This window comes from Marmota monax, unplaced genomic scaffold, assembly GCF_021218885.2.
Source record: "Marmota monax isolate L192 unplaced genomic scaffold, Marmota_monax_Labrador192_F-V1.1 WCK01_AAM20220418_F8-fsc00368, whole genome shotgun sequence".
Classification (NCBI taxonomy): Eukaryota; Metazoa; Chordata; class Mammalia; order Rodentia; family Sciuridae; genus Marmota; species Marmota monax.
This window is the reverse complement of record NW_026695118.1, coordinates 501,877-514,513: the sequence shown is the minus strand read 5'-3', so window position 1 is coordinate 514,513 and position 12,637 is coordinate 501,877. Positions and strand designations below refer to the sequence as shown.

At 49.3% G+C, this 12,637-nt stretch overlaps 1 protein-coding gene across 7 annotated transcripts in view; it reads left to right on the top strand.

The window, feature by feature from the left end:
- Mad1l1 (mitotic arrest deficient 1 like 1) overlaps positions 1-12,637 on the top strand; it is a 351,813-nt gene that overhangs the window by 134,351 nt on the left and 204,825 nt on the right. For 5 of the 7 annotated variants that reach the window (XM_046428170.2, XM_046428172.2, XM_046428171.2 and 2 more), the window contains one exon: positions 1,392-1,536. The exons of 1 other annotated variant lie outside the window; for it this stretch is intronic. In XM_046428170.2, coding sequence (XP_046284126.1) covers positions 1,392-1,536 — 145 coding nt within the window. Of the gene's footprint in view, positions 1-1,391; positions 1,537-2,585; positions 2,749-12,637 lie in introns of those variants that run through there. One more of the 7 variants, XM_046428176.2, reaches the window with a different exon arrangement.

Genomic DNA, 12,637 nt, shown 5'->3' with positions numbered 1-12,637 from the left:
CCGCTGCCAGATCCCTTAGAAAGTTCCGTAAATCTTTGATTCACATTCACTTTCGAGTTATATTTCTGCTGCTTAAAGAATTTTACTAAATTATAATTTAGAAAATCCAGTAAGTACTCATTCATGTGAAAGAGAAAAAATTTGCAGTAGAGACCACCTCTAAAGAAATCGTTATCTACCACCCTTGTGAGTTGAGGTTTCCTTGAAATCATGTAATCAAAGCAAATAGAAATAATTGGATGCCAAGGATAATCTCAGACTGCAGATGTCCTTCACAGCCCATCCCCAAATTTCAAAATTTCCAAGTGGCCCCATCATTCTTATTGTCACCTCTCATAAATGTTATGAATGTTACCTTATATGAGAACCCTATCATCCTGTTCATGTTTTATTTTCAAGGATTGGTTAGGATTTTCTTTGGAAAGAGATCTTTGCCAGTGAAGGAGATAAACCCTGCTCCCTCTTCACATGCTAATGTGCCCTCCTGGTGCACTGGCCCTGCCTCACTCACTCCCTTAATCATGACCATTGCTTGTCCCTCCCTAGTGGATCTTAGGAACCTTTAAGCATTGGCTGGAGTTCCCTGGTGCTGACAGCATTCACCAGGGTCCTGAGCCGGCCTCTGAAGGACCAGCCAGCTTCATGCCTGTGCTGGGCATGGCTGTGGGGGAGTTGGTGGCATTGAGAGATCAGGGGTCATGGCTCTCCCAAGCACACTTTGGGAGGTTGGCCTCTGCTTGGAGAGCTCCTGCCTTCTCTGGTCTGAAGAGATGTGTTGCCAGAGGATGGACCAGAAGGCCATCTGGAGGTGGTATGATGCTGGGGAGACACGAGGGAACAGAGGCTGTGGGGATGCAAAGGGAAGGGGGATGTTGAAGCTGGAGACAGGCAGGAAACATCAGCTGGCCGCACAGAGGCAGGGAGAGGGCTCAGCCTCGCTGCACCCTGGGGTCTCTCCCACACTATAGGCCCAGTGTGTGGCCGCGAGGGTTTTGATGGGCAGAAAGTCTTAGGGACTGTGCAGCCCCCTCCATGCTGCACATCTGTGCCAACTGTGATTCACATGGGAAGTGCTTGTGCTGGCAATTTAGCTCATTCAGAAGTCCCGTCCTGAAGCGCTGCGTGGCTGACAATTTTTCCCATTGTGTGTGGAGTTGAGCTTCCCTCCCCCTCCTGCCGTGTGCTGGGATCACCCTGGGCGTCTATTTGAAATCCAGAAACTCCTGAAAGGCGTTAAGTAGCTATTCAGGAGTGAGGAAATGACAGCGAGGCGGCTGCACGTGCAGCTCTATTTTAGGGCATCCTGGTGGGGCTCGCTGTGGGGACTCATCCCAGGGCCTTGGGGTGGTCACATCAGGCCTTATCACTCCCCTTTTGTCTTCCTTGCACAGTGCCCGGGGACTGGAGAAGGCCCAGCAGCAGCTCCAGGAGGAGGTCCGGCAAGTCAGTAGCCAGCTGCTAGAGGAGAGGAAGAAGCGGGAGACCCATGAGGCACTGGCCCGGAGGCTCCAGAAGCGTGTTCTGTTGCTGACCAAGGTACAGGTCCACTGAAGTGCGGCCAGGCCTGCCCCACCACTTGCACACCTGTCCTTTTCTCTCTGGCACCACACCTCTGTGCAGGCTTTTGCGTGGCTGCTGCCAGTGGTCTATGCCCTCATGTCTTGAATAGCATAGCATGCCACTGCCTGGAAACCACAGGCCGTGGGCAGCACAAACCTTCTGCCAAAGAGGATGCATCTTGGCAGCTTGATCAGGCAGTTTGGTTAGGCTGTGTGCTCTTACCCCGAAATGTCAGGAAAGTCCTTGGAATGCCAGGGTCTCCTCAATCCTGTATTTCCAGGGGGTCTTGCTTTTTGCAGTCTCTCTCTAGCAACCCGTGTCTCCTGGCCTGGTGCCACACCCTGGTGGAGCCTTTTGTGTAATCGCTGGTCTTTTGCAGGGCCCTGACTGGGGTCAGCATCCTTGAGACCCAGTGGGCAAGGCAGCCTTCCCATCCTTCACTGTCTATAAGTGTAGAGGAAACTGAAGTGGGCTTTTTGGTCTTGGGTGTAGAATGAGGCTGGTCCCCTGTTTCCAGCTGTGCAGGATGGGACACACTTGTTTTTCCCGCTCAGTGGTTCTGTCTGGCTCCTGTGCCTTTTCTAATTGTTCTTGCCTGAGGGGTTCCAACATCTGGTGGGTTAAGCCAATGTTACTCAGGCACAAATGGTTTTTGGTGAGTATTATTTAATAAAACATTGCCATGGACATTGAAATTTCAAAAGGCAAGGAAGAAAAAGGCCAAATCTGTCCCCAAGCACACTCTGTGTAAGGGTGGGGCATCAGATTGCTGGGCAGAGACTCCCCACCTGTCCACACTGCTGTCAAGTGGGCAGAGGGAGCTGTGTTGGCCCCCCACTCTGCCCCAGGAAAGGGGATGTGCCCAGGAAGTACCAGAAGCCGTGCCTGAACAGTGTCTGCCAGCTCTTGATCATGTCTAGTGATCCAGATAAAGCCAGGTTCTTTATCTCTGGAACCTCCTGCTTATGAAGCTTTCAGGAAACGAGTCATATTTCAGCTGCTACATGCTGCTGTTCCCTGGCCGCCTCTGCTCGCTTCTTGGCAGCACCTAGATATCTGTGCAAAGAAGACCTCATGTTTGTCTTGGCATCATGGAGAGCTTCCCAGGACTTGAGTGGAGGCCAGACCCTCTCTTCAGCTCCAGGGACTAACTTGGGAGCCCTGGCCTTGCAGGTGGATCCCAGGGAGGTGAGTTCCCAAAGTGTCTTCATAGGTAGCTCAAACCAAGACCTTGCTCCTTGAGAGAAGGCACTCAGATCTTGGGTAGCCATTCTGCAGCCTCCCAGGGCACCCTCCCTTCTTTTCAAACGTCCAACATTTGTCCACTGGTGTCAGTATGAGGTGCCTGTGATGTGACTACATGGCCAACCGGCCTCACAGGATTTAGTCCAGTGGGAATGAGGCAGCAGTGATAATGCTCACTGGCACCCGCCCCTTCCTGCTAGCTTTCTGAAAACACTGCTGCGAGGACGCGGGAGGAGTTACCTGGTGTGAAGTTAACGTGCAGACCTGAGGGATTTACTGTTCATGAGAGCATGTGTAGACCAGGGGAGAGGAAGGAGGTTCATCATCTAAAAGATGCTGCTGGGGTCAGCATACAGATATGTGGAGACAGGCCAAGATGAACACCTGGTCCAGCAGCCGTGGGAGTGGGCTCCCTCAGTCCCTGCAACAGCGGGTGCATAGCATGGGCTGCCCAGGCAGTGCTGGCTATTGAGGGGCTTTGGGCCCTCAGAGTGGGATGGGGGAGCCAGGCTGTGTGGTTGTTTGGTGGGCACCTTGACCAGGCAACCTTCCTGTGGCATGGGGAGTGGGAACTCAGGTCTGGGAGCCTGGCTTTTCCCTGGGATCTCAAAACCACCTCTCAGTCTCTCTGGGTCTCAGTTTCCCCTCTCTGCAGGATGGCCCCAGGGCCCTTGGAACATGACCATAGTGAGTGGGTGCGTAGCTTACCCATTCTCACTTGGGCAGCTATTTCGAGGCCCTGACAACAAAGCCCATTGTCCCCTCCCAAGGGAGGCTCTATGGGACTCAGATCCAGGAGATAGAGCCTTGCACACATAGCCAGTGAGGAAATGGAGTAAACTTTGGGAGTCATGGCTATGAGCTGGGGAGGCGTCCACAGCCCTCGAGAGCAGAGGCGGCTTTGGGAAGATGTTTCAGTTTTTCCAGGTGCTGTAACAAAATAGCATGGGCTGGGGGCTTACACATCTCCAGTAATGATTGCTCACAGTTCCAGAGGCTGCAAAACCAAGAGCAGGGCGCTCGAATGACCTGGGTGAGGACTGCTGCAGTTCACAGAGCCTCTGTCTGTTCCTCTCTTGGCAGAAGGGGTGCTCTGGAGCCTTTTCTATAAGGGCACTGATCCCATTCCTGAGGGTGCACCCCCATGACCTAAGCACCTCTTCCTAATGCCATCACTTGGAGCTAGCACAGGAATTTGTGGAAGGCACAAACATTCAGAGCATAGCACATGTCTGTCAGGTATGTTTAGTATGCGGAAGTCACACTGGTGGGAGTTTGGCCTGGTTGGATTTCACTTTGTTCTCTACCAAGTCTTTTTAGTTAATCCTGAGCCGCCCATGACCTTCCACCATGCTTTCAAGGGCCCCTTGGCATGGCCCAGCACCCCTCTGACAACTTTCCCAGCCAAGGACTGCTGCTACCACTTACTTGCTGCTCACTCTCTGCTGTAGGTGGTAGGCAGGGGAGCTTAGAGCAATACCAGGGCAGGCTGTGTTGCAAGCTCTGTGTGTGCACCTGCTTACTTGGGCTGTATGTGTGCGTACCTGCTTACCCAGGCAACTTCAGTTTTTAGAACAGTTTCCTTTCCAATTTTTTTTATTTGTTCCTTTTAGTTATACATGACAAGAACATTTTGATTGACAGAAAAATTAAGATTTTTGATTTACAGAAAAATTAAGAATTCAGAGAATTCCCTATATCCAGTATCCCCTAGTAACACTTTATGTTAGTATGACATGTTTGATATAATTAACTGGTATTGATACATTATTATTAACTAAGATGAATACTTTATTCAGAGTCTCTTAATCCATTTGTAATGTCTTTTTTCTCTGTTAGGATCCCATCTAAGATACCATGTGACATTTACTCCCCATATCTCCTTGGGGTCCTCTTGGCTGTGACAGTTTTACAGACGTTGTTTCTGGTGACCCTTGCAATTTGGAGGTGTGTTCCTCTTTGGGGATTTACCTGCTGTTTTTCTCATGATTACCAGTTTTTGTGGGTTTGGGAAAAAGAGGTAAAATTTCATTCTCAACACATCATGTCAAGGGGACATGCTGTCAGTGTGACTTGCCACTAATGATGGTGGCCTCAAGCCCCTGATGAGGTCTGGTTTGACAGGCTTCTCCTATGTCAAGTTCCTGTTTCCCAGTTTCTACCTGCGTTTTTTAGAAAGAGGTCAGTGTGCATTGCCCCCACCTAAGGGGTTGGGAGTTGACACTCTCTCCTTGAGGGCAGATTTCTCTATCTAAGTTATTTAGAATTCTTTAGCCTGGGTGGTGTTTCAGCCAGCTTTTGCATTGCTATGACCAGAATACCTCACAAGAACAACTTAGAGGAGGAAAAATTTATTTTGGCTTACAGAATCAGAGGTTCAGTACATAGATAGCCAACTCCATTGCTCTGGGCCCAAAGTGAGGCAGCACATCATGGGGAAAGGATGTGGTAGAGGAGCTTTTCTTAGCTCATAGGGGCCAGGAAGTGGAGCAGGAAGGGGAAGGGCTGCAGGGAAGATGAGCTCTTCCAGGGCATGCTCACAATGACACTCCTTCTCCAGCCACCCCCACCAGCTTATAGTTATCACCCCGTCAGTCCATTCAAACTAGGATGGGCTGATTCGGCTATAACTCCCACAGTCCAGTCACTTCACCTCTGAACATTCCTGCATTACCAGGAGCTTTTGGGGAACACCTTATATCCTAACCATAATGAGGAGTTTGTCTCTTCTCCCTCATTTATTATATCAGATGGACTTGTGGACATTTATTTTAGGTTTGGGATTTTAATCCATTACTACTTTATTCTGTGGCCATAGCACTGGGGTCTTTCAGTTGAATCCTGGGTCCCTTTGATGTCATTGTGGGTTTATGTGTGAGTTTTTCTTAATTAATTAATTAATTTTAATTAGGTATATATGATAGCAGAATGTGTTTTGATTCATTGTACACAATTGCAGCACAACTTTACATTTCTAGGGTTGGACATAATGTAGAGTCACACCATATGTGCAATCATACATGTACCCAGGGCATCTCATTCCATCATCTTTCCTGTCCCCATGCACCCTCAGTACCTTCCTTCCCCTTTGCCCAAAGTTCCTCCATTTTCCCCCATGTCTCCCCCCTCTCCGTTATGGATCAGCATCCATTTATCAGAGAGAACATTCGGCCTTTGTTTTTGTTTTGAGCATTGTCCTACTTCTGGCATTGCAAAATGCTCTGGGTTCATCCTGTATATTTCCTGTCCCAGTCATAGAGTCAGCCATTTTTCCAGGGGTCCCTGGCTGTTTTCATGCAGCCTGGTATTGGGAAAGTGGGTCTTGCTACTTGGGTATTACCAATGGATGTCTGTCAGCCAGAAGAGCCAGGAGATGTGTGTAAATTGCATGTGTGCATGTGAATGCATCTGTGGGACCATCTGTGTCACATTCACTGAGTTCACACCGGAGTCCTTGACTTGCTCAGGCCCAGCCCCACATGGGCCATTCCGGTTCCTCCTTTTTCTATAGGCCCAACCCAGCAGCAGGAAGCCCGGCTTCCACTGTGTTTACTTGGTTGAAAGTGTGTAGCCGTGTTCCAAGTGGTAACCCCAGTTGAGGGCTTTTAAATTTTTATTTGAAATGTAGGTCCATAGGAAGTTGCAAAGGTAGTTCAGAGAAGTCTCTTGAATCTGTCACCTCATGCCCCTGATGGTTACCTTTTACATGACTACATGCTTTTTGACTTAGGAGGGGGCTCGTGTGCCAATAAACCTATCACAAGTTGAAAATACAGTGAGTCAGAAAATGAATTTAAGACACTTCATCTACTGATAGCCCCCGCTCAGCCCCGCCTGCCTCAACGTGCTCAGGACACTTGCACTGGCCTGCAGTCTAGCAGAGTGATCTCCACAAAGCTTGCTCGATAATAAAGTGTTGGATAGCTCATGAAATTTCACTGAATACTGTACTGAAAGTGGAAAGCAGACTGGGTAAAGTTATAATGTCCCCAGATTCTTAAGCCTTATGATGAAACTTGGGGACTGCACAGGGCATGGCAGCAGAACATGAGTTTAGTCTTGGCAGCATGTGTGTCCTGTGCCTGTCCCCCATCCCTGCCTGCATCCTCTCCAGTCACTCTCACTCTTCCCCAGCACTTGACTTTGGCAGCTTCTGATCTGCTTTCTACTTTTGCAGTCCTGTCATTTTAAGAATGTTACATAAATAGAATTAGAACATCCCCTTTAGAAATTGGCTTTTCTTACACAGTGTGATAACCTCCTGAGCTGCCTGAGTTCTTGTGTGTTCATCATGTGTTCCTTTGTCACTGCTGAGTAGTATTTCATGGTAGGGTGCACCATGGCCTTTTAGCTTTTATTGCCTCCATGTTTTGCTATTATAGATAGAGCCATGGTGATTGGAGGGAAGGGAGTGAACAGGGTGACACTGGTCACAGGCTTACTTTCTGAGCTCTTGCTAGAATCCAGATCATCAGTGGCTACTGGGCACTGGGGGAGAAGGCTCCTGGGAAGGCTAGAGTGGTCTTTCTTCCACCCCTCACCTTGCCTTTGCCTTGCCTTGTCAGAGCTCAGCAAATCCTTGCTGGGTTGTGGGACTAAGGGTCCTGGTTCCTCTCAAGACAGAAAGCCCTGGGGGCTGGAGGCTGCAGGAAGGCAGCTGTTCCTCTGGCACTGGGGTGTGACTTTCCATCATTGCTGTGCTACCTCCAGACCCCATAGCTGGAGACCTCACATATTTATCAGAGAGCTGTGTGGCCTGGGCAGGCATGGCTGGTTTCTGGACTCTGGTAGGACCTGCATGATATGATCAGGGGTTTCGACTTAGCCCCTGCTGGGCACTCACCTGGGGCTCTGTGGATCCTGCTTCTGAACTCACTAGGGTCATTGGCATAATCTAGTCTCTTGTGGCCATAAGTCTGCAGTCCCAAATCCCAGTCCTGGAGGCTACTGGAATGTGCCCTTCTGTTTCCCACCTGCCCATGTAGCCCATAGAGGGTGGTGAAGACCCTCCCAGCCTTCAGACCTCTCCAGTTCTCTTCTTGTCATAGCCCCGTCTTCACTGGAGAAAGCACTGTTTTTCAGAGCTCCTGGGATTATATTGGCCTGCCTGGATATCCAGGATAACTTCCCTACTTGAATGTCTGTTACTATAGTTGTATCTGAAAATTCCCTGTGTCATGCCAGGTAACCATGGGCACAGGTGTGAGAGAACAGGATATGGGCATCTTTGAATGAATGTCATTTGAATGAATGTCATTGTCAATGATACCAGGGGTTAGGGATGGGAGATATATAAAAGTCATATTTTGAAAACTCAGATGCCTGCCTCGGCTGGGGGAGTAGGCCTGTCCAGGTAGGGAGGGTTGGAGTGTATGACCCATTTGGGCAGGAGAGGGTCATGTGGTTGTCCTGAGGGATCTTATTTTCTCAGAAAGCTAGCAGTCTGGATGCATATATGGAGTGTTCCCAACAGCTGTGTGACTGCAGCTGTTCTTGGAGGCCAGATCTGGCCTGTGGCTCTGTGTTACCTCTGCTCTGATTTGTAGCCTCTAGTTTACGTTATCAGAGTTACTTTGGTTCTGGTGGCTGGTCAGATCCCCTCTCAGGTTGGGAGTTGGTCAGAAAGAGGACCTGCTTTTGATGGTACTAGGGTAGCTCAATCTCTGTCCCCTGTGGAGTCTGAGCTCCTTATTGTCCCAGTGGGGTCTTTTAGGACTTTGGAAGCTCGTGCCTGGCTTCCTAGGGAGTTTCTGTCCTTGACATTCACACCTCAGGCTCCCATTGCAGGAAATTTCCATTTTCTCCTCTACTTAGCAGATGAGAAGCTTTTGGTCCAAGTTGACCTCCTCAACCCATGCTGAGTTCATGGGCGTCTCTGAGTTAGCAGGAAGATAAATATTGATTGCTTGACACTGACTGATTATTTATACTGACTGTCCCTGCAAGGCATGTTGCGATGAATCGATACTAATCGCCACGTAGCCCCTGGGCCAGGGATGCAGGGATTTGTCTTGCCAGCCAGCATGATGAAGCTGTTCATCAGGCTGCCCTGGGAGGGTGTATGGTGCTTTGACGTGTGGTGTCTCATACAGGTGATGTCCAACTCCCAAGGACTCTGACCTGGACACATCAGACCCCAGCCTGGCTTGCTTGTGATTGGGGAGTACCCCCTCTCCATGATTCCCTGAGGTGGTTGCCATGGGCCTCAGGTTTCTTTAGGAGGCTGGTCTTTCCCATGCCTTGCTGGGGAGGCATCCTCGCCCTGTGCACCTCCAACCCGCCTCCCTGAGGGGAGAGCATAGCACACCAACCACCAACAGGACCTGGATGTAGCCTACGGAGAGCCCAGTTGATGGCTCTCAGTGTCTGCATCCCCTCTGAGGGGCCTGTTGGTGTGCTTGACATTTAAATATTCGGTGCTTGGAACGCGCAATTTTATTTTGAGACCTTTATTAAGCGGCTCTGGTCTAAGGAGTTAATTGTTACTGATAGCTAAGAGTATAATTACCTTGGTAAAATATCATGACTATTTTAAGCAATTGAAAATTGGCTTCTAGAACTGGGTGAACACAAACCATTTTCTTATTTGAAATGAGCTATTTCCAGTGTGCCCTAATATTCTACAACATGGTTGCGGAATCTTATTTATAGAATGTAAGCAGTAAAAGCTAACTTTTAGCAAGAAATATGTTTAATGAAATGAAGTCTCTCTCCTTTTTTCTACTGGGCCCCACCCCCTGGTTCAGGTGGAGTGGTTCTAGGGACACCTGTCCTGGAGAATGCTGCCAAGTGTTTTCCCCTGGGCCCCTGGCGTCAGGCACCTCTTGCTAATAGGGTGGCTGTAGAGCATATCACTCTGGTCATGGTGCACTCTGCCCCGTGACCCCTGTGTGTGGGGCCTGGGGTACCTGGAGTTTCACGGGAACTGGGCTGTGCTTCCTGGGGAGTGTCTGCTCTACACTGGCTGCCCTGTCGTGCAAGCCCATTAGCCTGAGTCAGCTTCTCTGGAGGTGAGAGCGGTCATCATGACCCTTCCCTTCTCTTTGTCCTTCCTGCTTGCTGGGAGGCTTGGAACACTTATTTCTATAAAATATCCTCAGTAAGCTAGAGAACTGCTCTCAAACATCAGTGATTATCCTATGGTGTCAAGACCACTGCTCTGGAAGGGTCACATGGCCCGCAGCGCCGTGCCCTGCAGCTCTATCCAGAGCAGAGGAGCCTTGACCCAGTGTCTGCTCAAGAGGCCAGGGAGAGACCTGGGCAGGGTGGTGCTTCTTCTGCAGTGTACATCATGACTGGTGTCAAATCTTTAAGGGGGGCTGAGGCACAGATAAGACTGGTCAGCAGAGGCAGCCGCTGAGTAAGTAAGTAAGTAAGTAAGCAAGCAAGGCAACCGCCAAGTGGGGAACAGCTAAATGTGGGGTGGAGGCTGCCAGGCGAACTCGAGAATACCCAGGCGGGAAGTGCAAGGGGTCCTCTCCAGGGAGTTCAAGATGGGCTTTCCTTTGTGGAGTCCAGAACATTGTTCTGCCAGCGGCAGGTGGTGCAGACATGCTTATGGTCATTGCTGCGTCACACACCTTCCTGGCAGATGCCAGGGTGGGTTTTGGGCCTCCTTTTTCCATAAGGTGCGGAAAATGTCCTTTCAGATCTCTGGGATTCTCCCAAGCTGTGGCTGTGTGAGATCCCATGATTCTTTTCCAACTTGCAGGAATGCAACTGGTCTCTCCTTGTGTGTGGAGAAGTCAAGGTGTGGCTAGGGCAGAAAGGGGAAGCTTCCTGGCCCTGTGGGAGCTGGACACCACAGACCATTCTGGGCTGGAGGGGCCCTGAATGTCTTTGAAGTGCTGTCCTAAGAGGAATGTGGGTTGGGAACCCTATCCTGTGGCCTGTGTTGCAGGCAAAGGCAGAAGTGCTGTGGATTGTGTGGGCTGCAGAGCCTGGCTGGCACCTTGCTCAACTGTCCTTTGCACAGTGGGGTTTAGGTGGCACACACTGCTGCAGTGTTTTTGAATGAATTATCTTCTCTCTCCTCTGAAATAATGTAGTGAAGTCACCTCTTACATGTGTTTGTGCTCCTGTAAGATAAGTGAGTAAAGGGGATGTGGAGGAGAATTGCATTCTATTTATATTATCTGTTTTATATTTACCCAATATTGGGAGCTTACTCTTGGAGCCCACCCCCTCGAGGTCCACCTTAGCCTGCACTTTTCCTGGCATGGATGCCGTCACCATCCTCAGGAGAAGTTGCGATAGTTGGCTTCATGTGATCCACACCAGTGGTTGCTGAGCCCTGGACTTGGGCAGTGGGAGTGGCATGGGGATAGATACAGACCCTCTCCCCACCCTCCCTCGTGCCCTTTGTTTTGTGACATGTGCTTGTGAAAAACATTCATATGTGCAGAGACAATATAAAACTGATTCTTGTCTGGCCAGTCCCCAGTGTAGGAAGCAGGAAACAGCTCTGCTGAAGAGTTTCGCCACTCCCTCCGAGATATGGTATTTTCAGATTTACCGTGTGTGTGTGTGTGTGTGTGTGTGTGTGTGTGTGTGTGTGTCTCCACATCCCTGCTTAACATTGTTCTGCTTTCCCCATGTATTTTATATCAAAAGAACTGTACTTCTGTGGTTTCCTTTGTATCTTAACCTTATACTTTTGGCCTTTGTCCATGCTGATGCCATTCATCCATTTTCCCTGCTCCTGTGACAAGTGGGGTATATCCACTTGAACTTAACCTCATTTGTGAGTTTAACAGTTTGAAGACCACCCTAATGGGGTCCAGCTTAGCCTATGTTTTTCCAGGGACCCCACCATGCCGCCAGTGTATGCTCATCCATTCTCTTCTGATTGGATGTTTGGCTTTTTCTAGTTTTGCTGTTTCAGACAGTGCGGTAGAATCTTCTGGAACTTGATATACTTGTCTACATTCTGCCTCAACTCTGCAATGTGCATATTCTTCCAAACAGTCTTTGTGTTGAAGTCTCTGCATACACACTGCAGATACAGTATAGACCAAATGGCCAGTGGCCCTCAGAGGCCCTGGGCCCCTTTCTCCTCATCAGCCTCTACTCTCAGAGGAGACCCTTCCTGATTTTAGTCCAGCCAGTTATGAATTCATGTAAGTGGAGGCATTGGCCTGTGCTCCTTTTTATCTGTCTTTTGTTACTTAACGTTGCATGTTGTTATGTGGACCTGAGTTCTTTACTGTGTTGCTGATTTTTTTCACACATTGATTCTACATGGTATCTGGGCTGTTTTCAGTTCAGGATGTTACAAGTAGTGCTGTGAATACTTTACATGCATATGGCATTTGGTGACCCTGGGATCACTAAGGTGGGTTCGTCTAGGTGGGGCACATGCTTGCTTTCAGTGGGACCCTTGCCCCCTGTGTGCTGCAGCAGTGTGTGCACTTGCACGCGGGCTGAGAGTGGGGGGTTGTCTGGATACTCTTGGTGTGTGTGGGGGGTGGGGCGCGTGCGTGCGTGTGCACCAGCACTTGGGATCTTCTGCCTCTGATTTTCCTTTCTGAGTTATAGGAGTTCTCTATTCTAGAACGAACCTTTGGTTGGAGGCAGATACTGCAGGGATGTCCTTAGTCTATGACTTGCTTCTTCACTTAGTTGTGTCTGTTGATGAATAGACACACGTTTTTAATTTTAAAGTGGTCCACCATTTTCCTTTTTACCTTTGTGCTAGTAGGGTCTTCATAAGCATCTTTGCCTGCCAAGTCAGGAGGACCTTAAAGAGAGTTCATTGTTTCTTCCAAGCACTCTGAGGCTTCACCTTCTGCGCTTTTATCTGATGGGCTTCTGTCTGGAATTGGGTTTTGAG